Below are 26,422 nucleotides of genomic sequence, written 5' to 3'. Positions count from 1 at the left end.
GTCAATCATAAACTTTAGCACCCTAGATAGTTCAGCAAGATTTCTTGTTGGAAGCATGTAGTTCACTCTCGGCAAGAAGAGAGGCCCCAGAAAAACAACCCATTAGTGGCAATTAAGTTAGCCAAAAGACAGCACAGAACTTTTTTTCCACCTATGTGTCTCCCTTGTCTCATGTCAGTCTTAGACTTTCAGGCTCAGCCTTCCTGGAGCTGTCACTGGCTAATCAAGCCTAATGAGGAGGCACTGTGTTCCTTCATTACAGACAAGGCATACTTACGGGAAGCATCAGACAAAATAACAATCCTTCAGAGCCGAACGGAAAGTACATCAATTCTTTTGATGACTCATTTTAACATTCCTACTATATGCCTGGTGGTAAATTTAAAGAGACACCAACATAATTCATAACAGCATATGTTGTAATTTAAAAATAAGAATAAAACAGGTGATGAAGCTGAGAGAATGGAGTAATTTCACCTCAAGGAAAGAACAAGAAGAGCTGGGATTTCACAGAAATCTCATGCTCCTGGTGAAGAGAGCATCACCTGGTTTACTGATGCTTGGCACCTGCCTTTTAACAAAGCAGTTGCTGAGGGTAGAGGAGGGCAGAAAAGCAACTGTTTCTTGAGCTTCCAAGAATAACTGGTCCCTGGGAAAAGCCTACAGAGGCACGCACTGGGGTGGGAATTGAAATCTAAATGTATATTCCTGTGCCGACCTGGCCCAGCACTCAGTCCTAAAGGGACACAGAAGGACTAAATGTCTTTTAGTTCCTATTGTAAGAAAGACAAACAAAAATGGGATTAGATTTTCTTAATGGCTCGAGTAAGGAAAGAGAAAATGTGATTGCTTGGGGAAGGGCTGGTGTATGGAAGTTCTTTTTCAGTTCACTTTCCTATGACAGACACAGTGATGGGAACATGATCACTCTGGTGACAGAGAGTCACACATTTACTTTGGAAATGAAACTCTGACAGTAATAAGAGCTGCTTTATCTGTGAGGTTGCAAAGGGGTAGACAGATTAATAATGCCACTGAGTTCACTCTATTTAAGCAATGAGTATCACTGAAGTACGGAATCATAAGAAATCTTAGAAGCCGAGGACAAACTTGGAAATGGGAGAAATTCCAGGTTTAAGCTAAACCCTATGTGGCTTTATCTCCTATCTTTCACTTGGGATAGCACTTGTTGAAAGTAGAATTATTTTAAAATCGATCAATATGATTGTCATCATAAATATTAGTTTAAAAGAGTTTTTTAATCAACAGGATATAAATATTTTTTCTTTTACTTTTTTAAAAAATGTTTTGAAGCTGCATCCACCATGCTTTTCTTAAAGCTACATTTAACCAGGGAAAAAGAGTAGCCACTTATAGATTAACACAAACTGGTTCAAAAATAAAAACAAGTAAAATAATTAAAGTTGCTTATCCTGTGATTCCAAGAAGAGCCACAAGGGCAACCCTGCAGGCATCTAGTAAAGCCTAACAGGTTTAGATTATAGTAAAATCATATAAAATAAACCTGCAACCACTCTGAACACCAAGGGAAAGGAGGCATTTTAGCAGTTTCAATGACACACCATTTAAAAACTTGGCAGAGCATCTCTATGCATCAATTTTGTAGTGGTTAGATTTTATATTTTATAGGTATGTCTTAACCTATAAAATGCTTATAAATACTACACTATATATCTTGTTTCTTAAAAGATGGGGCCGTTATGCAATATGAAACCCTAGTTCACAAGAGAATCCACTCCTGCCAAGATAGGGCCTGCAATCCTAAAGCTTGTGAAATTGAGGCATAAAAGTATAAATAAAATAATATGATAAATAAAAATTGACATGACATATCTTTAAAAAGATGTTTGATTTTGTTTGTGTATTTGAGACCCACAAATAGAGATTTTTTGAGGAGATGTGTAGTTGTTAGACATGTGGGAGAAAATATGGATGCAGGCAAACATTAAGTATAAATGTAACAACATTGATGGTGTAAAGTCACATACGCTAAACCACTGATTAGTCTAGAAAATGCTGGAATACCAGGTTCAAGTTAATTTAACTTTCTGGTTAACTGGGGATTAAGAAGAAACACTTTTCTGTTGTAATCATTCCAAAGAGAATTATTTCACCCCTCTTTTATTGGCTTGTATACCCATGTAATGAATATTAATTATTCTTCAATGGATCAAATTATTGCAGAGCCTTTGAGTTCATTTTGACAATAAAACAAAAAAAACAAAGCCATTGCTGTCAAGTCGATTCTGACTCATAGCAATCCTAAAGGACAGAATAGAACTGCCCCATAGGGTTTACAAGGAGCAGCTGGTGGATTCAAACTGCAGATCTTTTGGTTAGCAGCCAAGCTCTTAACCATTGTGCCACCAGGGCTCTTTAGTTTCAACAATATATCAAAACTGATATGCAGTTGAAAGGAATGTGGATGGTCTTTATATCACAATATCTATAGATCCAAGACTAGATTTATTTTTAATCCCTAACTTACTAATGTCACCAAATTACATTAAAATTTTCCTTTTTTCCAAGTAAAATAAAATTTTCTACATTATGAATCAATACTTTGATTTGGTTTCAGTGGATTTGGCATTCTGCTGCCCAAGAAGATGTATTCCAACCAGTGTTGCAACAGAAATATAAGTGGTATAGCTTTTAGGGGTACAATGCTTTGCTGTTAACAGGAAGCATATTTCTTTCTGAAATGCTTTTCACCCAAGGCTTGGAGTTGTTAATTGAGGGTTCTAAGTGGTCATGAATGAGAACATTTGAGAATATTTGTTCATGGATAATCTCAGAATTCTTAGATGAATTACCAGAAACCATCCCCATTTTATACAGAGAAAAACTGAGATGTTAAGAATCTAAAAAAAGGAAAACAGTCATTCATAGAGGTAACAGAATCAGGACTGAGGTTATATGCCCTCTGCCAAATGTTTTCTCAGAAGAACAACATTCCATTGCACATAAAATGTAATGATTTTTGAAAATTTCAATTCCCAAATGGTCATAATTTCCATAAATTAATTTAGTTACTCGGCAAAACTTCAACATAAGTGTAGCACTAACTTTGATGGTATTAGCAAAATCCAAAACATTTACTATAAAAAACAGTAAATATTTAAAAAAAAAAAAAAAAGTGTTGCCTTTGAAAAAAAAATTTCCAATAATTTGTTACATAATAAATCACTATAAGGCTATATACTTCAGATTTCTCATTTACAGTAGCAGAGGATGAACTCTCTCTCTAGAGTTATCTGAACATTACTATTTTTCTTACTAAAAAATAGCTATCAATAATAATATCACTCATATGAGCATAACACCCCTTATTCACAAAAAATTTACTCCATGGCCTACCATATTATACATACATATACATGAACAAAAAAGAACCAAACCCATTGCCATCGAGTTGATTCCAACTCATAGTGAACCTACAGGACAGAGTAGAACTGTCCCCTAGGGTTTTCGAGGAGTGGCTGGTAGATTTGAACTGCCGACGTTTTGGTTAGCAGCTGAGCCACCAGGGCTCCATATATATATATACATATATATACACACACACAAAATTTATATACATATACACAAAGTTTATATATATACACATACAAATTTTTTATATATTTACAAAATTTAATTTAATCCTTATAAACATCCTGTGCAGTTGCTATTATGAAGCTTATTTTACAGATAGGGTAACTGTGGCCCAGGAAATTTAAACAACCTTTTCCAAGTCACACAGTTACTTAAAGACAGAAGTTAGAGTCAATTAAATTCTAACACCAACACTCATGCTCTTAGCTATATAGTTCTTGTAACTCACTTTCCCAGCTCTAGTAATTCCCGAACTATAAAGGAAATTTTTAGTTTTCCTTTATTCTCCCCATCAGCTCATCAAGTGACTCCTCTAGCTCAGAGGTTCATAAACTTTATGGATTAAAAACAAATTTCTATACCCAACCCAGGTCTCCTAAATCAGATTTTTCAGGGACAAGCCTATTTCAGAAGCAACTTCCGATAAGGTTATCCCTTTGTTGAGCTCTAGATTTTGTTCTACTCCCTTTCAAGCACAGACCACCAGGCAGCCATCAATCATAAATGACAATCTTTTCAAATTTGATCCAAGAGAACCTACTGTTGACACTCAGCATCAAAGCAACCAGAACTGCTTGAGTGTCATCTAGAAGGTCCCTGTGATACTTTTCTCACTCAAGGAGAATTTGGATTCCATATACCTATTTCAAATTTTAACCAGTATTTATTAGATAAAGTGCCTACTACCTACCATTTTTTAATGCAAATAACATATGCCAACAGCAGCCCCCCCTCCCGCCCCCAGTATTTTTGTCAGGATCACTATGCCCATTTTTTTTTACATGCTGTACTGGGGGTTAAAGGAGTCCTGGTAGTGCAGTAGTTAAAGCTCTCAGCTGCTAACCATGAGGTCAGCATTCAAACACACCAGCTGTTATGCTGGAGAAAGATGTGGCAGTCTGCTTCGGTAAAGATTTATAGCCTTGGAAACCCTATGGTGTCACTATGAGTCAGAATCCACTAGACCAGTGGTTTTTTTTTTTTTTTTAAACTGGGAGTGAAATATCCACACTGATTTCAGGTAGGTTTTTCCCCTTGCATGACTTCTGCCAGGAGCACAGGATTTTGTTGCCCTAACACCAATTCTCAAAATTAAATATTCATTGTATGTGGAGGGAGGGATACTAGGATTATTAATTTTTTTTAACCCATACCGACTCTAATGGTGCCTTTTAAAAACGAACCACACACAAAAAACAGGTATTGAAACAACTGTATTACTCAATTTCTTACTGTGATTAATTCTTGCTAGCACATGGATTCATTTCTGATTTGTTTCCTTTGTAGTAATTAGTATTTTTAAACACTGAATCTAATATGAAGAAAAAATACAGAAATTCTCAAAATTTCCTTTGAAGGACTTTTTTTCCCTTAGTTATCTTTTGCAGTTGGGAATCACGTTACTTTCTTTAACATACTGTGTATATTACTCTAGCATGTGAAAAGATAATCTAACAATGATGTTAATATGCATATTTTATTTTAATATTGGAATAAAATAATACCTTCTCAACTATATGCTGATCTTTCATAAGTTTATAGAAAACCCAATGTCACTGAAAGAGAACTTTTAAATTCTTCAAGCAGTCTCTGGATTTGTTCATTTGTGTTGAATTTCCACTAAAATCCAGGCTTAGAGAGCAAGAATTCCATATGGAAAACTAAAGGCTGAATTAAGTAGCCGTGGAACCGAGTTTAAAATTGCATGAGGATAGTCTATTTTGATTTCAATGTCTCCTGTAGATACAGCAGAATGGCTATTATTTATAAAAGCATCAGGCTACCGAGGTAAAGGGCTTTAAAACATAAAGTGAAACACATCTCACCAACTAATGTGGTAGACAATCAACTTCCCTGTCACAATTGCCTGGAGATAGATACACCTTTTCATGTCTTGTATTCATCCTGGGCTATTTTCACTCCCTCTGGAGGGCTTTTGAACTTGGATTTGACATCTCTTAAACTTATGCTTTCTCTAAATGTAAAGGGGTTTTCTTTTCTTATGGTTTTTAGCCTTATGTGGAGTTCAGGTCTAACTTAGATTGAAGAGAAGTAGTCTAGGCCTTAGAAATTCAATGTTTGTTCTTGATCTTTTTTTTTTTTTCTTTTGTTTTTATGAGGTTAAGCTAAAAACCCCAAAGTGGGACATAATGGCTTTAGAGACAGGAAGGAAATATTCTCTATTCTTTTTTTATGGTGTAAAAAAGCCCACAAGGCTCTTTTGTAGAAAGCTCACAGTAGAAGCACTCCCTCAAAAGCCACCTTTTTCTTCGTAATAGCCTTAGAGGAGACAGTGTTCAGAAAAGATGACAGCACCAAGTGTTGCTAATGTTAGACCCAGAAACAACTAAGTGGTTTATGACCAAAATTCTTGTTTACTACATACTTGTCAAAATAGGGAAATTTTTTCACCATTAAAACTCTCTTTAAAGGCCACTGTCTCTCAAACTCCACAAGGAACAATTTGTCACCCAAAAAGAGAAAAAAAAAAAACAGTTCTCAGGTGAGAGATAGTGAGAAATAATCAGTATGGCATCATGGAGAAAGGGAGGAAGGGATTATGAGAATGAAAAACTTCTGGATTATGGATACAAAGGAGGTTACAAAACCAGTTCTGCCTATCAGTTTAAGACAGGACCCTGACCTTCAGAAAACATGTAGTTGTAAAACCTGGTATCCACTATGGTTCCTATAACACCAAATGGTAAATCCTTATCAAAATTAGCACACCACAAGTGCAATTCATTCATGCAACACATTGAATATCTGTGATGTCACAGGCCCTGTGTGCACAGAAAAAAGATCACAAAATCCCTACTCTCAGGAGGGAATTTCAGTGTTCCCATGTTTGTGTTGTAAATTGTACAGACCCCTGGAGGTACAAAACTTGGTGTGATGGAAGATTTGTATTTCCCTCAAAAAATAAAGTTTTCATGGCAATAGCTGGCATTTAATTAAAGGATTATAATGACTCTATGTTTCAAGTCCTGGACATTTGGAGAACATTCTCCACCTCTACACAACGAAGATGGAATTTTTCATAATTTTGAAAATTTAATTCAATTTCCTGTAACAAAGTTCCCATAGGAAAAACAAAAACTTTCCTTAAATATGTCTGAAATAAAATATTTACATTAAAATTTACAGTGTCTATTTAATATGGACTTCTCCAACAGTATCTCCTTCAAATTTCAAACAACATGTGTCATATGCTAAAACAACTACAATAAAAGGGTCCCCAGATCCTACCTTGTACAGTCAGAGTAGCTGAGGCTTCAGCTTTTCCAACCATATTTTCTGCAACACAAGTGTATGACCCCATATCACCAGCCACGACCTTCCGAATTTTCAAGGTATGATCGTCTCGAATTTCATATCTAATGATATAACAAAAGAAAACATAGTTCAGTGGCTTTCTACTTGAAAGATCTCATCATTACATATGTGATGTGTCTAGGCATCAGATGTTATGCAGCAGTCTCTTCAGGAAATTTAATATGAAGTGTAAATTGTGGCTTTCCACTAAAATCAATAAGCAAATAGAAAGGATTTTGTTATTATATTTAGGTGGTCTTTCTAAAAGAAAATTTGAGGATAAATATGGCATTTATTGATTTGTTTCCCTAAGAAACTGTTACCTTTAATTGAAGGTATTTAATTAAAGGTCTTTTTATATGCCAGTGTAAGTGTTTTGTAGTATTTGTCTTTTAAAATTCTTACAATTGTATGAGGTAAGTATTATATTCATCTCCATTATACAGATGAGAAAACTGAGCATAAGAAGGTAAGGTCACTTGCCTATGGGCCCCAGCTAGTAGAGGGGCAGTCTCATTCTAGAGTTCACTTGCCTCACCTCATTATACCCAGCAACCCATTATACCCCTCCTTAAATGTTGGGTTTCCCTTGGAGTCTCCCTTCTCTACTCTTCTCCCTCTTCATGCTCTCCCTGAGTTATACTATCTACTATTGTTTACATATTGATCAACCACACAAACATTCCCAACCCCTATTTGATCTAAGTGCCACATTTATATTTCTGATGACTACTAATTAGACATCACATTCCACAAAATCCATAAAACAAACTTGTTGCCGTTAAGATGATTCCAACTCATAGCAACCCTACAGGATACAGTAGAACTGCCCCATAGGGTTTCCAGGGAGCGGCTGGTAGATTTGAACTGCCAATCTTTTGGTTAGCAGCTGAGGTCTTAACCACCGTACCAACAGGGCTCCACATATTCCACAGGTACCTAATATTTAATATGTTACATAAAACTTTCATTTCTTCCTCTAACACATGAATTAACTTGTTCTAACACAATCTTTTTTTTTTTTGTTTTTAACACAATCTACCTATCTTCCTGCACCACCCCTCTACAAAGTAATTTAAGTTGTCGATTTAGTCTTAGCAATTTCTCCTCAATAAAGATGCGTCTCCATCTCATCTGCCAGTTCCGACTCTCTGGATCTTTAACTGGTCTCCCTGTCATTAATTTCCTCCCACAATAGTTTATTATTCATAGTGCTAAGATCATTTCTTTAAATTTGTTCTGTTTTTATATTTAATCCTAATTAAATTTAAAATTTTCATTTTTAAATTTAATTCTGTTCATACTAATCTCTCTTGGCTCATCAGTGTGCATGTAATATATTTCTAAATTCCTTAGCCTATTATACAAAGCCCCCGACAATTTATCCCCAGAGTCTCCAACCTTATATCCCATAGCTCCTTGCTACTTGCCCTATAGATTAGTCAGGCTAAACTTTCCACCACTCAAAACATGTCATGTTCTTTCTCAGATGTGTGCCGATGTTGTGACATCTCTTTGTCCTGGCATACCTTCTCCTCTTTCTCGCTTATCAAACTTCTACTTGTTTTTCAAGACATTGCTTACATGTCACTTTCTTCTGAGAACTTTCTCATGATTTCCTGACCTTGTGCTCCCACAGGTCTACCTATATGTGACAATGACAAGGCTTAGTACATTATTCTTTATGTATCCATCCTTTGCTGAGCTTCTTGATCACAGAAACTATGTCTACAGTACAGCTGTAACTAAAGCATGCAGTAAGACTCAACACATGTTTGCTGACAGAATGAATACACTAGAGAAGACAGCCTACAGATAATACCTGAATGCTTTATTTTTGCTGCCTTATTTCCTAAGGCTGGGAGTATACCTCTACACCTAACCAATTTAAGGACTTGACAGACATCAAGGAACTCTGACCCTTCTACTATTCCCTCATGATTTTGTAGCTGAAGAAAAGGAAGACCAATATTTAATTGGTTCATAGTCATGTCTTCAATGCCGTACCTCTCCTCCCTTCCCTACCTAACTCCACACAAGAAATTGGTATTTACTGTGATCTGACTGAACAGAAGAGAAGCTTGTTTAAGAAATATCACATTTTACAAGTGTTTCTTGTACAGGTCACAGTCATGAATGTGTAGTTTCTTATCAAAAACCTTAGAGGGAAAAACTGGCAACCTCCTGGTTCTATTTGTCTCGTATCTGGCTGCTGATCAAGGAGAGTAGGTGACTCTAAAGGCATTCACGTGGACAATGGTCTGATGAGAAATGTGGAAATTCTGAGCTGACGATCTGTACCTGGATTTAGGCAGCTCTCCATCATCTTTCCTCCATCTTACTGTAGGCACAGGGTCTCCTCGGGCCTCACATTTAAATTCCGCACTATCATCCACTGTCACTGCCAAGTTACTAGGCCTCTTCACAAACGATGGTCTCTCTAAAATTAGAAAGAGCCGTCTCAAGAAAAAAATAAAAGATGGATGAACTGAAAAACATTCCACGTGTTCAGGATGAGTAGATTCTCAACTGTGTAGAAAATTATTCCCCATAGTTCCTTACTTCTAGAAGCTCCTCCCTGGGTTTAGTACTACTCCCAGTTCTTTGCTATTTCATCTCAGTCTGCTTTATTGCTTCCTTCTTTCCTCTTCCCACCCATGAAGATAGTTATCAGTTTACCTTCTGAAGAGCATCACTTCTTTCTCATAAAGGTACAAAATGATTATAAAATATATATAGATCAAATTGCACTTACCTAAAACAGTTAGCTCTGCTACTTCACTCTCACGTTCCCCAACCATGTTGGTACCAACACAAACATATTTGCCAGCATCACTCTTTCGGGTGTAAGTAATCATGAGCTTTCCTCCTCGTATCTTAAAAAAAAAGTTTCACATGAAGACCATTAACATCGCTTCAGCTATGTTGACATAACAGAGGTCTTCATAAGTGAGGTATATTTTCTAAATATGTAACAGAAACCAAAGGTTAATTATATCAAAGAGTCAATGTGTAATATGTGCTATATTTATAGGTAGCAACTTTAAATAGAATTAATTCCAAAGGCAAAACCTAAGAGCCAAAACATTTTTCCATTATCTCTGTATCTTGTAAAATTATTATACTCTACATAACTAGAAATTCTTGTTTTCAAATCAGCCAGCCCATTTATATTACTGAGTTAAATAAAAAAACACAAAAAATTGCATGAATAATTTGGATAGCAAGTGGTAAAAGAAAAAAAAGACAATTCTTAATGCCATGACTATAATTAATACATAAATACATATTAGATAGAAATGTTTTCGGGGGAGCATGTTCTAGTATTATCAGAAGCGGAAATAAAAATGTCTCTAGTTACTTAATTTGCCAGGTTCAATTTAAAGAAACATATCTTAATTGCGAAAATATAGTAGAACATGTCATTTCCAGGAAAAAAAAAAAAAGGTGTTTCTGACTCCCACGCAGTTTCTTGAACACATGGGAGGCAGAGACTGAACGGATCCCAATAAATCACCCAGAAAACCACATTAGGGTACACCTTGAACATTTAATTAATTGTAGAAGCATTAATTGCAATATAATCAGACATCCAATAAAATAAACAGGCTAAAGGTAATCATGAATTGCGATTAGGTTGTGAAAATTGGACTCTCTTTACTTAATTTAACATGCTTTTAGGCTGGAGAACTGAGTTCAATTATCCATGCATGTCAATAATGCTTTGAATCCTAGAAAGGTTTTGTCATGGATAACTTCCCTTAGGTTTATTTATGGAGGTTTGGCCTCACAGTTATTCTGTATAGTGTGCCAATTAAACACACACACAAAAGTGAGAAAGAAAGAATGAACAGAAGCACAAAATGAGGCTAAAAAACATTCAAACAAAAAAATCTTTTCATCATACACTCTGGAGTTTATCAAAACTACTCCTTTGTAAAGGTGAGGGTCCTACTGTTTTGGAATGCTTAAATTGCTTTATTTCAGTCCAGACACACAAACTAGATAATGTGACCAAGTCTTCTATGTATTAGGACAAAACAAATATTAACAGAGAGGTTTAAATTTCTGTGGCTTTAGAACGTGATATTTTTATTCCGTAGTTTTATAAACAAATGAGTAATGATGCTCTAGGTATGAAATACCTACTCTGAACACCACCCAAAGGTTTTTCTCTGCATTTTCCATCACTCTAGTTTTCACACTTAGAATAGTGCCAGCACATATTAGCCACTCAAAGAATTTTTGTTAAATGCAAAGTACTGTTAAAGACAAAATCTAATCTGTTAACCAATATGAAGCCTGTCTAGAAAGGCTTCTTAACAGTTACAAGATACATTAACAGTGGTTTTATTTTATTTTTTCCTTCTTTAAATTTTCAAACAAAATAATGCAAAGAGGGACACAAATGTCACACACACACACACACAAATCTTCAAAAGTTAACTACTGTCAATATTTTATGAACATCCCCTTAGCTCACTCTTTACACATCTGGGCACACACTGTAAATGTATGCTTACTCATACACACATATACATAAATATATGTTTGCATACACTGAAAATTTTACCAAAGTAGCGAATCATGTGATATATGCTCTTCCACAACCTGCATTTTTAACCGAATAATAAGAGGATAATTTATATAGACCTTCAGTACCAATTTAAACGGCTGCATAGTATTCCATTCATTGTATGGATTTACCCTATTTTACCAAACAATTTCCCTCCTGATAGACATTTAAGATATTTCATTCTTCCCTCTTATAAGCAGCACAGAAATCAGTACTCTTTTGCAGACATCTTTTCTCACAGTCGCAAATATCTCTTGAGATGGTCTCAGAGTAGGATCTTTAAATCAAAGGTACACCCAGTATTCATGCTACTGATTCACAGTGCTAACTCTTATATGGTTTATAAAGTGCTTTTGCATGAATATATCACTTAAATTTTAGTTTTAGCATAACCCTGTGGTGAGACTCTTAGAAGTGTTATAATAACCTCATTTTTCACTTAAGGGACCAGTGGCTCAGAAAAGTATAACCTCCCCTCCCGTGTATCTCCACGATGCCTATCATCACAATATATTTTAATTATGCTTTTAAATGTCAGTTTTCCTCCCTGACCGTGACCTCTGAGGCAGAGAAGCATATCTAATGCCTCTTTATAGCCCCAGGACCCATCACAATGCCTAGTAAGTAGCAAATTTTTTGTGGAAGTGAAATGACTTGCACAATATTACATAGCAAGTTGGGACCAGGCTGAGATTTTAGGCAAGATATGTATCTTTACTTATATGAGATATATAAATGAAAAAGAAATGCATAGCCCAGAACCCTGTTATCATAATTACTGTTTAAAAAACTTAAGTTTTCAGAATTAGTATCATAAAATCAGGGGTCTTTCTAAGAAGATCCACTGTAATCTTTGTTACGTACTTATTTTGAAACATTCACATAAACATTTTCAAAGATTTTGAAGAAAGAAAATCATCCCAGAAAAGAGGATAGCGAGAAGGCTATTTCTGAGTTGGAAGTTAAGTGATCTGAGATGTAGTCCGTCCTAGATTTGTTCCTTATTGGTTCTAAAACTTTGAACAAGACATTGAACCTCCTCCTAAGCTTCAGTCGCTAAACTTGAATGCCCTTGCGTATTAACGGGACCAGTTCAATTCTGAAAGGATTGCACAATAATGGATTAAAAACCAAAACCACAAACCAAACCCATTGCTATCGAGTCAATTCCGGCTCATAGTGATCATATAGGACAGAGGAGAACTGCTCCATAGGGTTTCCAAGGAATGGCCAGTAGATTCAAACTGCCAACATTATGGTTAGCAGCCAAAGGTCAGCAGCTGTAGCTCCTAACCACTGTGCTACCAGGGCTCCACAACAGATTAAGCTGGTAGCAAAGTAAGAGGAAATAAATGATTTAAAACTTGGTTTTGTTCTAAAAATTAGTAAGTCAATGAATGTGATCTACAATAAAAACATAAGGCTTTAAGGATAATTTTAAAACATACTCAAATATGTAGAAGAATAGGGAGTCAAAGAATGATAAAGAATAAATCATTTTGAGCAGTACAGGTTTGTTTTTGCTGCATGACTAGAAAAGGGTACTAATTGACTTTCACAAATCTTAAGTACTTGGGAATGTAAGGTTTTAAATTAACTTGCTTATGCACAAGTGGGGGTACCAATCAACATTATATATTACAGCCCAATGCTATTATATTTTGAAAGAATCCATACAAATGGAGAAAGGGAACTTAGTTAAGTAGAATGAGGGAACTGCCAGGAGATTCTCAGGTATGGAAAAATTCCAATCTTGATATGACTGGGAAGAAACAAGCTGAGAGGGGGGAACCAAAATCCAAAGAAAGCTATAAAGTCCTAAGGAGTTTGTAGCACCCATATCATTACTGTAGCCTCAACTGTATGTTACATTTGGCTCAATCTTAAAAATATTTTATAACTCAATCTATCAGGAGATTTATGTTTTGTGAGACTATGTGTCTATGTTTTGGTATTCAATATAAACAGAAAAACTTTATCTCTCATAAAAATTTATCTTACAGCTCTCTTTGCTAAATCACACCTACTGTGTAAAGCAGAATTAATCTACCAGGCATTTTACAAAAGCTTTTCTCTATCCTTAATAAGTAGAGAAACAGCAAGTGTATCCACCACTTTGACACATTTTTTATAATAAATCTTTTTTTAAAGAATCAGATAGCTTTTGAAGTTTTTTCATATCATAATATTACAAAAAAAAAAAAAACATACAATTCATGTCAGCTTGTGTATATGTAATTTCTATATTGATACCAAATAGAAATTAAAACAACTTAGGGCTGAAAATAAAATTGTTAAAGTTACATATTATTCAAGGAAAAAAAAAATTTTTTTCAGGTAACAATACAAAAAGTATTAAGTATCTAAGGCTAAAGAGGAGCCCTGGTGGCACAGTGGTTAAGGGATATGGCTGCTAACCAAAAAAGTCAGCAGTTCGAATCTACCAGTTGCTCCCTGGACACCCTATGGGACCATTCTATTCTGTCCTAGAGGGTCGCTACAGGGTTTTCAAAGGCTAAATAAGGTCAACTAAATCTCTGTTAGTAAAGGACACTTGAGGTATTCTTTACCAATATTATCTAGGCTAGAAAAAAACCAATCGAAATAAATAGAAAAAAAATTTTTTTAAAGCACAGATTTCTAAATCCCAGATTATTTGCAGATATACAGGAAAAAAAAAATTTTTTTTTTTTATACATACACAGGAGAGCAAGTGGGAGTGGGCCCTGGAGTCAGGCTGCCCCCAGCTATATATTTGTGTGACTTTCAGCAAGGAATTAATTCCTCTCTACCTCTGTAATGGGGCTACTAATGATACCTATTTTCAAGGATGTTATGAGGGTTAAACTCGTTGCTGTCAAGTCAATTCTGACTCAGAGAGACCCTCTAGGACAGAGCAGAACTGCCCCATAGGGTTTCCAAGTTCATAATTTTTTTGAAAGCAGACTGCCACATCTTTCTCCCCTGGAGTGGCCTGTGGATTTGAACCACAAACCTTTCGGTTAGCAGCTGAGAGCTTAATCAATTACATCACCAGGGCTCCTTATTATGAGGGTTACATGAGCTAAATTCACATAAAGCATTTAGAGAAATGCCTCACATTATTATTAAAATTACATATTACACTTATGCATGTAATGATTGAAAAGTCATTTGTTTAATCAAAAAACTGTCTTCCTTTGTTAAACTTAGAAGCTTTTTATTAAAATTAATAACACAGCTCCATTTGGTTTTATCAGGAAAATAGGCATCTGTATCAATAAGGCAAAGCCTTAAAAGCATGTACTTCTTAGGCTGAACATGTTTTGATTGTTTTCTCAGAAACAATGATGCTCAATGGGGACAAGTTCTCTCCCTCTCCCAGGGGGCATGTGGTAGTGTCTGGAGACATTTTTGGTTGTTACAATTAAGAGGAGGGTGCTACTAGCGTCTAATGGGTAAAGCCCAAGGATGCTACTAGATACCCTACACACAGAGCAGCCCCCCGCAACAAAGAATTATTCAGACAAAATCAATAGTGCTGAGGTTGAAAAATTTTGTTCTAAAACCTCAGCTCTGGCCTAAAGATAACTGCTGGGTTCAACTGGCAAAGGAAAGAGGGTTTAGAATTAGATAACACACTCGCACAAATAAGTATTTATTTTATTAGGGGAAAAAAAAATGCTGAGACTTCCCAGACTAGTATAAAACTTCCCATAAGCCCCCATCCCAACAATAAGACGATTTCATTACAAAATACAACCTTCTGTTCTATACTCGTAGGCAGCAATGGCTAAGGATGCTAAAGTAGATGTTACAACTATAAGGAATAATCTTAGAGACTAAAGAAATCACACTAAACCTAAGAAAAACTTATTTCCTCATAAATGATGGAGACAGAAATTTACAAAAGTAAAGGAACCAACAACAAAGTAGTGGAAAAAGAGGACATAAAAAATAATGGGAGAAAATAGTAGTCTTCTATTTCCATAAATTCAAATTGATTTTGGCATTGTACCAATGGCTGAACTGAAGTACAACTAACCAAAACCCATATTCTATTTATTCTCTGTGGTCACAAGTGTGGAATACATGGTGGCCTGTTCTTTTCAATAAACAAAAGAACAGAAAAAAAATATAGTACTATAACCCTGATCAAATATACTAGCTGTCAAGAAGTACCTAGTGTTAACAATCACCATTTTATATTGCATCATATAAAGATAGTGATTGTAAAGCATGACTTTATGCATTCTCAACTGCATTGCCCTCTCGTAAACCAAAAATTGGCATTTCTTCTCTCTCCGTAGAAAGGAAAAATATGTCTAACACATACAAAACACTATAAATGTGAAAATAGCACTATTTAAAACAAGCTAAGAAATATTTCCTGGCAGGTCTCTTCTTGCAGCTGGATTTGACAGCCAAATTGTAAACCTATCAAAAACGAGTTTGTAAAATGAACAGACACAATGTTAAACACTGAACTACAGCAGCGTTTCTTCAATTAACATAATCCTGGTAGTGGAGAAGCAGAACATGTTAAGCTTTCAGACAATATGCTGGCATCTAGCCTATGTCAAAAATCCAAGGCAGAGGTCTTACTTCCTCATTACCATGTACCTTACCAATCCACAGTGGTAACCACGTTAGAGGCCCACATTTCCATAAGCTCTAGACAGTGCTTGAAGGGGGTGGGCGGGGGGGTGGGGGGCTCGGTTATATACATACTTGATGAAAACAAAACAAAAAGGTCCCAGTGGTCTTGCTCCTTTTTGAGAAGGAGACAGAGGACCGTGGTGAAGAATATTAAAGTCTCAAATATCTTTTAGCCTTATATTTTAATTTGGAACAGTCCCAGGTTTAAAAAAAAAAAAAAACACGTTTTAGAGACATTAAGATATGAAAAATCTCATAGTGTTTGATACGTAGGATTCTTACATATCAGCATTTTCCTAATTTCCTTATAAATGATTATTTTCCTTAGGAGTAAAAGTCTTCTTTTCAAACAAAGACTGAAGCAGTAGAAAATCACTTTATAAAGTGCCTTCATCTGTATTGTTCACTAAACAACAAATAGAAAAATCATGTATAAGATGTGAAGAGAACCATTTTATATATATGGTTAGAATGAGAAATTTACCATCAGTACTTTTATTTCCAGAATACAAGAAGAAACACTTCTTATTACCTTGAACACATAGTCAGAAGAATGTTTTCTTCAAAAAAGTAAGTCAGCTTTTTGTCAGGTTATTCTATGGAGTATACAGGTTACCCTGTAATCAGTGCTCAAAATCAAAATAAATCTGAACTTAAAATGAACTCCCTGGTATGTCTTCATTTTCTCCCCTAAAGCAAGTCAGATGACTTCAGTATCTGTTACACAGGAATTTTTTTTTTTTTTTTTTCAGACAGCACCCCCACGATGTTATCCATACACCTCTAGGTTAACATACTAAACCGACTGTGGCTAATTAACTAGTTTGGCTATACAAAAATCTTTTCTGCTTTTAATTACATTAACCCAATATGACTTGAATTCAACAGACCAAAAACAAAACCACTAATTACATTAACGGCTTCAAAGATGATTTCAGATTGCTAACTACCAAACTGTCATATAATTCATCTCATTTCCTTTAATAGATTTTGCATCCCCAAACTGTGTTCCTTGCAGGAAATACTATTAAGACATACATCTTAACAATGAATTAATAGTATAGTGATTTAGAATCCTAAAAGGGAAATATGTTTGAAATAACATGTATAAGACTCGTGTTTGTGGACATCATCATAACAGTGGCAAATTGTACACTACTTAGTTTTATAATTTTTGGAAAGATTAAAGGCTTGGAAATACTCATTTAGAGTACTAAGAGCTTGATAAGCAGGGTTAACATGAACAGCAAATTTTTTTAAGCACCAAGGTTTAGAAATTATCTTTTCTGAGAAACAGTCCTTTGCCACTGAATTATTTTTCTACTATTTTGCACAGTAAATGAGATGAGGGGCTTTGAATTATAATTCAGTGTATCATCCTTAAACAGGTCACCATCAACTCTCCTTGGGCAAATATCTCTTCACAGCTGTCAATTCTGCCCAGATCTTTGACCTACAGAACAGATACCAAGCTGTTGTGAACTAGAGGAGAAATGCCTGGTATGAGTTTAAGGCTTGTTAATGCCAAGGAGATGCAGGTAACCCAGAAGGTCAGTCATACCCCCAGATATTCCCCTTGGTGAAATAAGCTTCAGGACAGTCATGGATGTTCTCTAAGGGCTCCTTTCAAAAGAAATATGTGAAGAAGACTCACTATAATAACAGTTTTTATTGCTCTAAAATTTAGTATTAATTTGACAATACAACACTAACAAAAATAATTATAAACCAAAAACGAAATCTTGTTTGAGCAGGGGGTAGAGAGAGGGAGAAAGCAGAACAGAGCCTACACTTTCCAATCTGAGTACAAAGGCAGTATCAACCTTCAACATTGGGCAATACATATTAAAGCTTCCATGTCTTCTACACTTACCAATCTTTCAAAAACAATCATGATTTACTGCCTTCTAAATTAAGCAAAAGCACTGATGGTAGTATAATTATGTTGTACAAAATAACAGGCAGAGACTGGATAAAAAGAAAGTCTTGTAGCTAATTAGAAAAATGGTAACCAACTAAAAGACAATTCATATACTGCATAACTTCCACAACATCAAAGAAAATACAGTATTTCTCTTTTTGGCAACATTTCTTGCTCACACCCCAGGTACCTAGTATAATAAGAACATTTTAAAGAAAAGCTATGTCTTCCATGAAATGATTTCATGTTTTTATTATGTATAGATTAATATATGCAGATAGTTTTATATTTCTGAATACACACATTATTAATTGTGTCATTGTTTTCTCTTTGGAATCTAAATTTTAATCAATATTTTAAAAAAGCTATCCAAAAAAGCTATCAAGAAAATAAACCTTTTCATAAATTTCCTCCAACAAAAATCATTGAAATAAAACAATTTATGTCTGACTCTAGTCACCATCTAACGTTTTTCTTCAGTATAAGAAAAAAAATCAATATATTCATTTTCATTTATTCTATTTATTCATACTAATCTTGTCTGACAAAAATAATGTTTTTAAAATGACATCACATACCCACGAATAATTATTTCACATCTAAGTCTGAAAACACAAATTTTATTTCAGATTGATGTAAACAACAAACCAGAGTCAGCCAAATTATAGTGCTTCCTGGCTAACAAAGATTATTTATTCTTCCTAAGGAAACCCTGGTGGTGTATTGGTTAAGAATTCAGCTGTTACCCAAAAGGTCAACAGTTCGAATCCACCAGGTGCTCCTTGGAAACCCTATGGGGACAGTTCTACTCTTTCCTATAGGGTCGCTATGAGTCGGAATTGACTCGACAGCAATGGATTGTTTGTTGGTACTCTTCGTAAAGACTACTGACTCCCAACTTGTTTTCCACAAATTTTTCACCTCTTTCTATTCATGTTCGTTTGGGTTCATGGGAAGAAAAAAAAAGAGAGAGAGAAAAGGAGGAGGTAGAAAAATGCAGTGTTTCAGATATTTTCCACCGAAGTCTTTCTATCAGATATGATCTGATTTCATGCAACTCATACTGTTAGGTACAGGAATGATTTATTCATAAGCAGTTCAATATGGATTTGTGACTCAAAATTAAAGAGCTGTATCCCAAAGATGGGTCAAACTGAGAAAAATGAGGCTGTATACTAACATTGATAAGATTTTTATTTTTACTATAGACCTTTTCAATCACTATTTTAAAAGTTTACACCTTGATTTTACTAATTTCTTCATTTTTATGCAAAGCTCATTTCCTCTTTTACATTCTATTTTAACAAAGTGTAAATAATGTATGTGTGATTTGCACAAACGGGCTTATATAACAAAAGGATGACTGGGTAAGTACATACTCATTGTAAAGAAAATATGAATATACCAAATTGAAGCAATCAGAACATTCTAAATTGTTCCTGGTGACATTCAAAAGGACAACATTCATTACAAGGAGGAAACCCATAAGTTGTTGCAGGTCTTTCAATTATTCTCTTAGGAGTAGAATTGTGGGGCAAAACTGGCAATTAGGATCTCTCTATTGGCGTCCAATATTTGCCTAGGTTACATACACACCACAGGACATGGTCTAATTTCATTTGTTTGCTGGTACACTTTACAATACCACTTAAAAACCAACATGAATTCAGCCAGGAGCTTAAACACATTGGATCATCAGAGAGAAGTAACAAGAGGCTCATGCAGAAAAAGCAATTATCCCAGTGGGAACGCGTTGCTCTCTACGTAGCTTGGTGAGCTGCCAGCTGAGAACACATGCCAGGGAGAGTTGCTGCCTAGGACTATGACAGTTGCGTTTCTCTGTTATTTCCATTTCTCCTCCTGAACTTCTCGTTTCTTCCTCACAGGAATTTATAAATTGGTAGTTGGCTATTTGCTGCCGCAGAAGCACACCTATGATAATTTGATTATAGACTACATCACAAAGGGCTGTACTGCTAATTGCTGGCAAGTGGGAGCCACCCTGCAGAGAGGCACAGTTAAGTTAAAGGGAGAGGATGATTTTCTCTGTGAAGGTATAAATCATTACTTTTCTATCTATCTAGTTAATATCACCAGAGGACCTTCTCATGAATCCTAATTTTAAAAAGCTGTAAAGAGGCACAGACTCCTTAAAGAACCCTACTTTGCTTGCTTAAGTATGGCTCAAGGCCAATGTGAAGATTTGGGTTTGGCATTTTCTCTTGGACACCCATTTTCTTCAGCCAGAGTTACATAGCCAAAAACAATCAACCAAGAAAGTGCTCTCTAAATTATAGTATTCCAGAGCAGGGACAGGCAACTGCTGAGTGCTGGTAAAATGAAGAGCAGATGGAACAGTGAAGGCTTTTTAGCTCGTTCCCCAGGTGTCTGGTTCCCAAGTCGTTAAGATCAGAACCCAAAAGTGAATTCTATAAAAGGAGGCAATTTAAAGCGTGGTTTGGGGATAAAATAACCTTTGCTTGCTATCTCCAAAAAGTAAGGAAGTTGATTGATTTTTACTTCTATGAAAATTCTAGCTAGATTACATGGGAGTATTGAGCATGCAGATGAAAAATTAATTTAGTTCATAGCTGTTAAAGTTAATGTATTATTTCCTTCACAGTTCTCATGAAACAACGTCTTGCTGTTTTAAAGGTAAAAACAAAGTCTTAGGGGCAATTTTCACTTTCCCACAAAACCAGGTTTTTATCACTACATCCAACCAGCTGGCTATAATTCTGAATTTACATACAGGACGGCCTGAAATAAAAATCTATGGAGGAATTATGACTATACTCCAGGAATAAAAATGACAAATGTTCATAGTATTTGAAGAAGGAAAAGCTCATTTTCAGATACTTGGCCCTTTCAAGTTACAAGTACACCAGCTGAAAATACTTTTCAAACAGTAAATCCCTTTTTCCTCTCCATGGGTTCTTGTGCTTATTTCTTCTCTACAGTTTTGGTTCAGTGTGAGAATTTCCCTCACCACCAAAGGTTAGGCTAAGATAATGCCTTTTCCAGAGACTATTTGTTACTCTTGAACTTCAAATTCAATTATATCTGGAAAAAGACATACAACCACTACAGACAAAGTTAAATCAAGATTGGGTTTGCAAGGGATCCCCAGAGGTCAGAAATTAAGAATGGCCAGTTTTGTCTTACGGAAACAGGTTTATAACTTGCATATATATATATATAAAATAGGTGTACATATATACATATATATGCGTATATATACATATATACTCATATATATATATATATATATATATATATATATACCAAACCTGTTGCCACTGAGTCAATTCCGACTCATAGCAACCTTACAGGACAGAGCAGAACTGCCCCATAGGGTTTCCAAGGCTATAATCTTTACGGATGCAGACTACTGCATCTTTCTCCTGCAGAGTGGTTGATGGGTTTGAACCACCGATCTTTCGGTTTGGTTAACAGCCAAGTGCTTTAACCGCTGCACCACCAGAGCTCTGAAAACCTGCCATTGAAAATCTACGGAACACAGTTCTACTTTGACACATAAAGGGTCAGCATGAATTGGAATTGACTTGACAACAACTGGTTTAAAACCAAAATAACAAATGAAATTTAAATTCTCTGGTATTTAAATAAAAATTTTAAAGGACTTAATAAATTGCAAAAATCTAACACTTAAAAAAATGGTTGTCCTATATATAAAATGCTTTTGACCATTTTCTCCACATACACACACACACAGAAAAATGCATGGGTGAAATTGTGGTGAATTTAATAAATGTACTACTGTATTTAGGAGCCCTGGTGGCACAGTGGTTAAGAGATTTGGCTGTTAACCAAAAGGTCAGCAGTTCGAATCCACCAAGCTGCTCCTTGGAAAGCCTATGGGGCAGTTCCACTTTGTCCTACAGGGGCACTATGAGTCAGAATTGACTCAATGGCAATGACTTTTTATGAATGTACTTAAGTAACAATCGGGTTTATTATTATTGCAATTAATGAGAACTGTGATTGCCAACGCCAGCTACGTACCTGGCATTGTGGCTGTGGCACATGTAATCTTTTATTTTTACAACAGTCTCACATATGTTTCTATTTTTGGATGAGAAAACTAAGGCTCAGAGAATATCAGAAATTTACTCCCAATCCTTTAGTAAGTGGATTCAAGCCCAGTCTACACAGATCCAAAGTAAAGCTTACATATAGGACTTTGTTTTGGCTAGAGAACAAGTGCTCATATTTTCTTTGCTTCCCATGCCACAAACTACAAATAAGTAGTATCTTGTATTTTTTTTTTTTTTTTTTTTGGTAAATTTACAGATTCTGAGACTAAATGACTGTAGAAACAAACAGGCGCAATCTATGGACCTCCCTGAGTGTGTAAGATTGAGGGTGGGCCTCTGCCATCATGCTCTGTATTTCAGCCTGCCTGATCTGGATATCCAACCTAATTACTTTTAATCCATCTAGTTGCTACAAAATACTCAGGTTCACACTCCACATAGGCATGTGTTCTTCACAGGAAAGATGTAGTTGGTAAGTAATCTACAGTAGCCCTGGGTGTGCAATGGTTAAAGCACAGTTTGAACTCACAAGCTGCTCCACGTGAAAAAGATGTGGCAGTCTGCTTGCATAAAGGTTACAGCTTTGGAAACCCCACGGGGCAGTTCTACCCTGTCCTATAGGGTCGCTGTGTGTTGGAATCGGTAGTAGGCTGGGAAATAGCCCGCATTAGTTCCTATGCATACAAATGGTTCTCCTTTTCCCATATAAACATGCATTTGCTATTACAGTACGTTTTCAAGTGTAAACAGAATATTTATTTATAAGCTTCCCTAACATAGATCAGGAAATCTGATACAGTCTTTTATAAGCACAGGGCAATACAATGATATGCTATATCTAGGTGAGAAAAGTGATACCCTGAAGGTTAAAAGGCAAAGAGAGAAGAAATAACGGATTCCTCAGTAAATTATACTTTATCTACTCAATGAGACACATTTCCATTATTTCCCAGCAGTATTATACAGATGGAGCTCAATTGCTCTTGAATTTTTCCTACAAACGATGACGCTCTTAAAGGAGACTTACGCATGGGCCTGTTTCTAACGTGGTAGGCCTTTAAAGCTTTGTGATCACCTAGATTTGTAAGATTTAAGATGAAAAAACCTGCACCATCTGGTAGTAATTTTGTTAATGCACACCAGATTACTTTACAAGTGTACAATTTATCATATTATCAAATGCTTTGATTTTAAGGAGATAAAAACTGAAGTGGTCAGATGTTACCGAGAGAATGTTTAGGACCTTTTAAAGAAACTGACCTTTAAACAAAAGAAATGCAGAATCAGCATCAGATTAGAAGACATCAGTCTCAGTATAAAATTTGGGACTATTCTTTGAGAGAGCATCTTAAATATGAGTGATAAAGTAGAGAAAATGGAGAAATAAAGCAAATCTTGGCCAACTAAAAACAATGAAAAGGAAATCCCAACCCCCTTTGCAGTGCTCAGACTGAGTATAATTTAAAACTTAAAGGCTTAAAATAATTTCTTTCTTTTTTGTATTTTGGACCCTGCTTTAAGGAAAGAATGCCTTGTGTAATCAAGGGCGGTTTTGACATAATCTTTTTTTTTTTTTTTAAGATTACAATTTATTCTGCTGGAGGTAAACAGAAAGAAACAAATTGATGCTGGCCATCATGAGGAAACACAAAATTACCAGCAATCAGAAAAGTTAACTTTTTAAAAACTATAAATTTACTGAAAAAAATCTCTATATTTTTTTTTTTCAAATTACAGGTAAGAGATACGAGCAATGTTTTCAGAGAAATTTGAAAGCTATTTTAGAGAAACATTTCATCTGTGATTAATAGAACATCTGAAATAAAATAAACTGGTTAGAATGCCATCCTCAAAACTACAAAAGATTGTACCTTTAATTTAGCAAATACTTCAACCTATAATTAAACAAAGTGCTCCCAGACAGTAGTAAAATTCCCTTAGTCCTTGGCTCTTTGGGGGAATTTAATGGCCTGATCAGATATATCAAAGGGCTTGGAAACAGAAGAAACTCAGCTGCTTTGAGTGAGCATGGGTTTTAAGGAAAAAATAGGGGAAAACAGCCATTCGCATGTCTGCTTTCTAGGTTGGGATATCAACCTAATCTGAAATTCCTATCAAAAGGTTTGCCATCTGACCATGCGTGTTCATTTTGAAGTGTTATCATAACTCTGCTTAGTGTACTGTATTGATAATTCGTTTGAATTATGAGGCACAATGTTTTTCTGGCTGATCACTCGAATTTCTGAGACCTCTCTGCTTCCTGAAGCTCTACTCTGAGTAAAGAATCCCGAATGCTAACTAGCAGCATACAACCACATCAGGTTTTGGCCCAGTGAATTTTAAGAGTTGGCATAATTCCACATGGAAGGCGGCTTAAGCGGATCTGTCAAGCAGTCCTCTAATGCAGCTTTGGCTAAAACTAGCATTTGAGTGGGACTAGCTTTTGCAAAAATATTCAAAAGTGTTTTTGAGGAAACGTGCTTGGGGAAAAAAATTCAGAAGGCCCAAACCCACTCAAAAAATTTAATAGGGTACTGGCAATCACCATGCAACAAGCAAAAGAAGATAAACTATCAACTTTGAACAACAGCAAAACTTTTTCAGATTATTCTGATTTTTCACATATATTAGGACATTCGCTCATATGAAATTTATTAGACTGCTTAGAAGAAATTTGATACATTTATTATATATCATTTCCCAAAGAAGTCACCAAATATTATTTGTTAAATAAGAAAATATTTTATCTGGCTACCTTTGGCCTCTGCTACTTTATCTCCGCACCCAAACACGCCTGCGCCATTTCTATGGTTCTTGAGGGAGTTTACATGGGCCCATGACCTATATAAGGAATTACAACTAGGTGTCTTGAAAGTAAGCAAAGGAACCAGACAAACTGGCATGCAGACTATAAATTGTAGAGCCAGCTAAAGGTGTCTGTCATACATAAAGAGATTCATATATTTAATGTATACTTATAAAATGATCAAAACAGGATACAGCACGGTTTTACCAACGTTTTTTAGTCCTTTAAATATTTAATTTCAACGGCTTGCTTTTCATCCTGACTTTAAAAACATCTAGTTTCTCACCTCTCCAAGCTATTAAGATCAGGGAAGAAAGAACATTTACTTTAAATCAAGACAAAGTGGAGGATTTAATAGTTTAGCAATTAAACGACTTGATCAAAAGCTGTTTGTCAGCAGGATTTCAAACAGGAGCTTTAGATATATGAGACTTTTCACAGGACTTCTAGAGGTTAAACTTATAATTTAATTTGCTGTGAGTTGTTTTTATTTTTGAATGAAATTGTGAGGGGACCTCAGATATTCAATGTATGTAAGATGGATTTGAATTTGTTCTTAAAAACATACTTGCTAAGGCAAAAATCCACCACTCATCTGTCAGTCTGTTGTACTGTGCTGGCTTGTGTGTTGCTGTGATGCTGGAAGCTAGGCCACTAGTATTTCAAATACCAGCAGGGTCCCCCATTGTGGATAAGTTTCAGCAGAGCTTCCAGACTTACACAGACTAGGAAGAAGGACTTGGCAATTTATTTCGGAAACACTGACCAATGGAAACTTTATGAATAGCCACAAAACAATGTCTGATATGGGGCAGACCAAGCAGTGTTCTCTTCTGTTCTACATAGGGTCACTATGAATAACAGTCAACTTGAGGGCACCTAACAACAACAACAGGCAAAAATGTGTACAGAATAATTAAACAAATCAACACAAGGCCATGTTTGTACTCAGTGGGTGAACAAGCAGAGAAAGCTCACTCATCCCTATATGCTTAAAATACTACTTTCAATACTGGTACCAAGGTAGAAAATACTGAATTTGGTGCATATAAGTGGCAAAATTATATGAAATGAATCCAGTAAAAAACTTTACTTATGGATTTCTGTTAAAATAGGTCTTAAATTTAAAATCTGTTTTAGAAGGCTTAATCAGGTCTAGTTTGTTATGGAAAAAAGTCAGAATCGGTGCTTCAAGTTATCTCAAGGTTGTGTCATCTGCATATCTCAGGTTGCGAATGAGTCTTCCTCCATCCTGATGCCAGGTCCCCTGCCAGGTTCTTCTTCATATAGTCCATCTTCTTGGAATATTTGCTCAGCATACAGACTGAATACATAAGATGAAAGGATACCACCCTGTTGCACATCTTTTCCAAATTTAAACCACACAGCATCCCATTGTTCTATTCAAATGAGTGCCGCTTGATCCATGTACAGGTTCCACAGGAGCACAATTAAGCATTTTGCAATTCCCATTCTTTTGTAGTTTTCCATAA

The 26,422-nt window shown here is 35.6% G+C and overlaps 1 protein-coding gene across 1 annotated transcript in view; it reads right to left on the bottom strand.

Annotated features, from left to right (window-relative positions):
• ROBO1 (roundabout guidance receptor 1) overlaps nt 1–26,422 on the bottom strand; it is a 434,889-nt gene that overhangs the window by 110,576 nt on the left and 297,891 nt on the right. Inside the window, exons 4-6 of the mRNA XM_003410186.4 lie at nt 9,686–9,806; nt 9,232–9,370; nt 6,865–6,992 (exon numbers count right to left, since the gene is read on the bottom strand). Of these exons, the coding sequence (XP_003410234.1) occupies nt 6,865–6,992; nt 9,232–9,370; nt 9,686–9,806 (388 nt within the window). The remainder of the gene's footprint in view (nt 1–6,864; nt 6,993–9,231; nt 9,371–9,685; nt 9,807–26,422) is intronic.

Source organism: Loxodonta africana, chromosome 20, assembly GCF_030014295.1.
Source record: "Loxodonta africana isolate mLoxAfr1 chromosome 20, mLoxAfr1.hap2, whole genome shotgun sequence".
Classification (NCBI taxonomy): Eukaryota; Metazoa; Chordata; class Mammalia; order Proboscidea; family Elephantidae; genus Loxodonta; species Loxodonta africana.
Note: the sequence above shows the minus strand (reverse complement) of the source record. Positions and strands in the feature narration are given on the sequence as shown.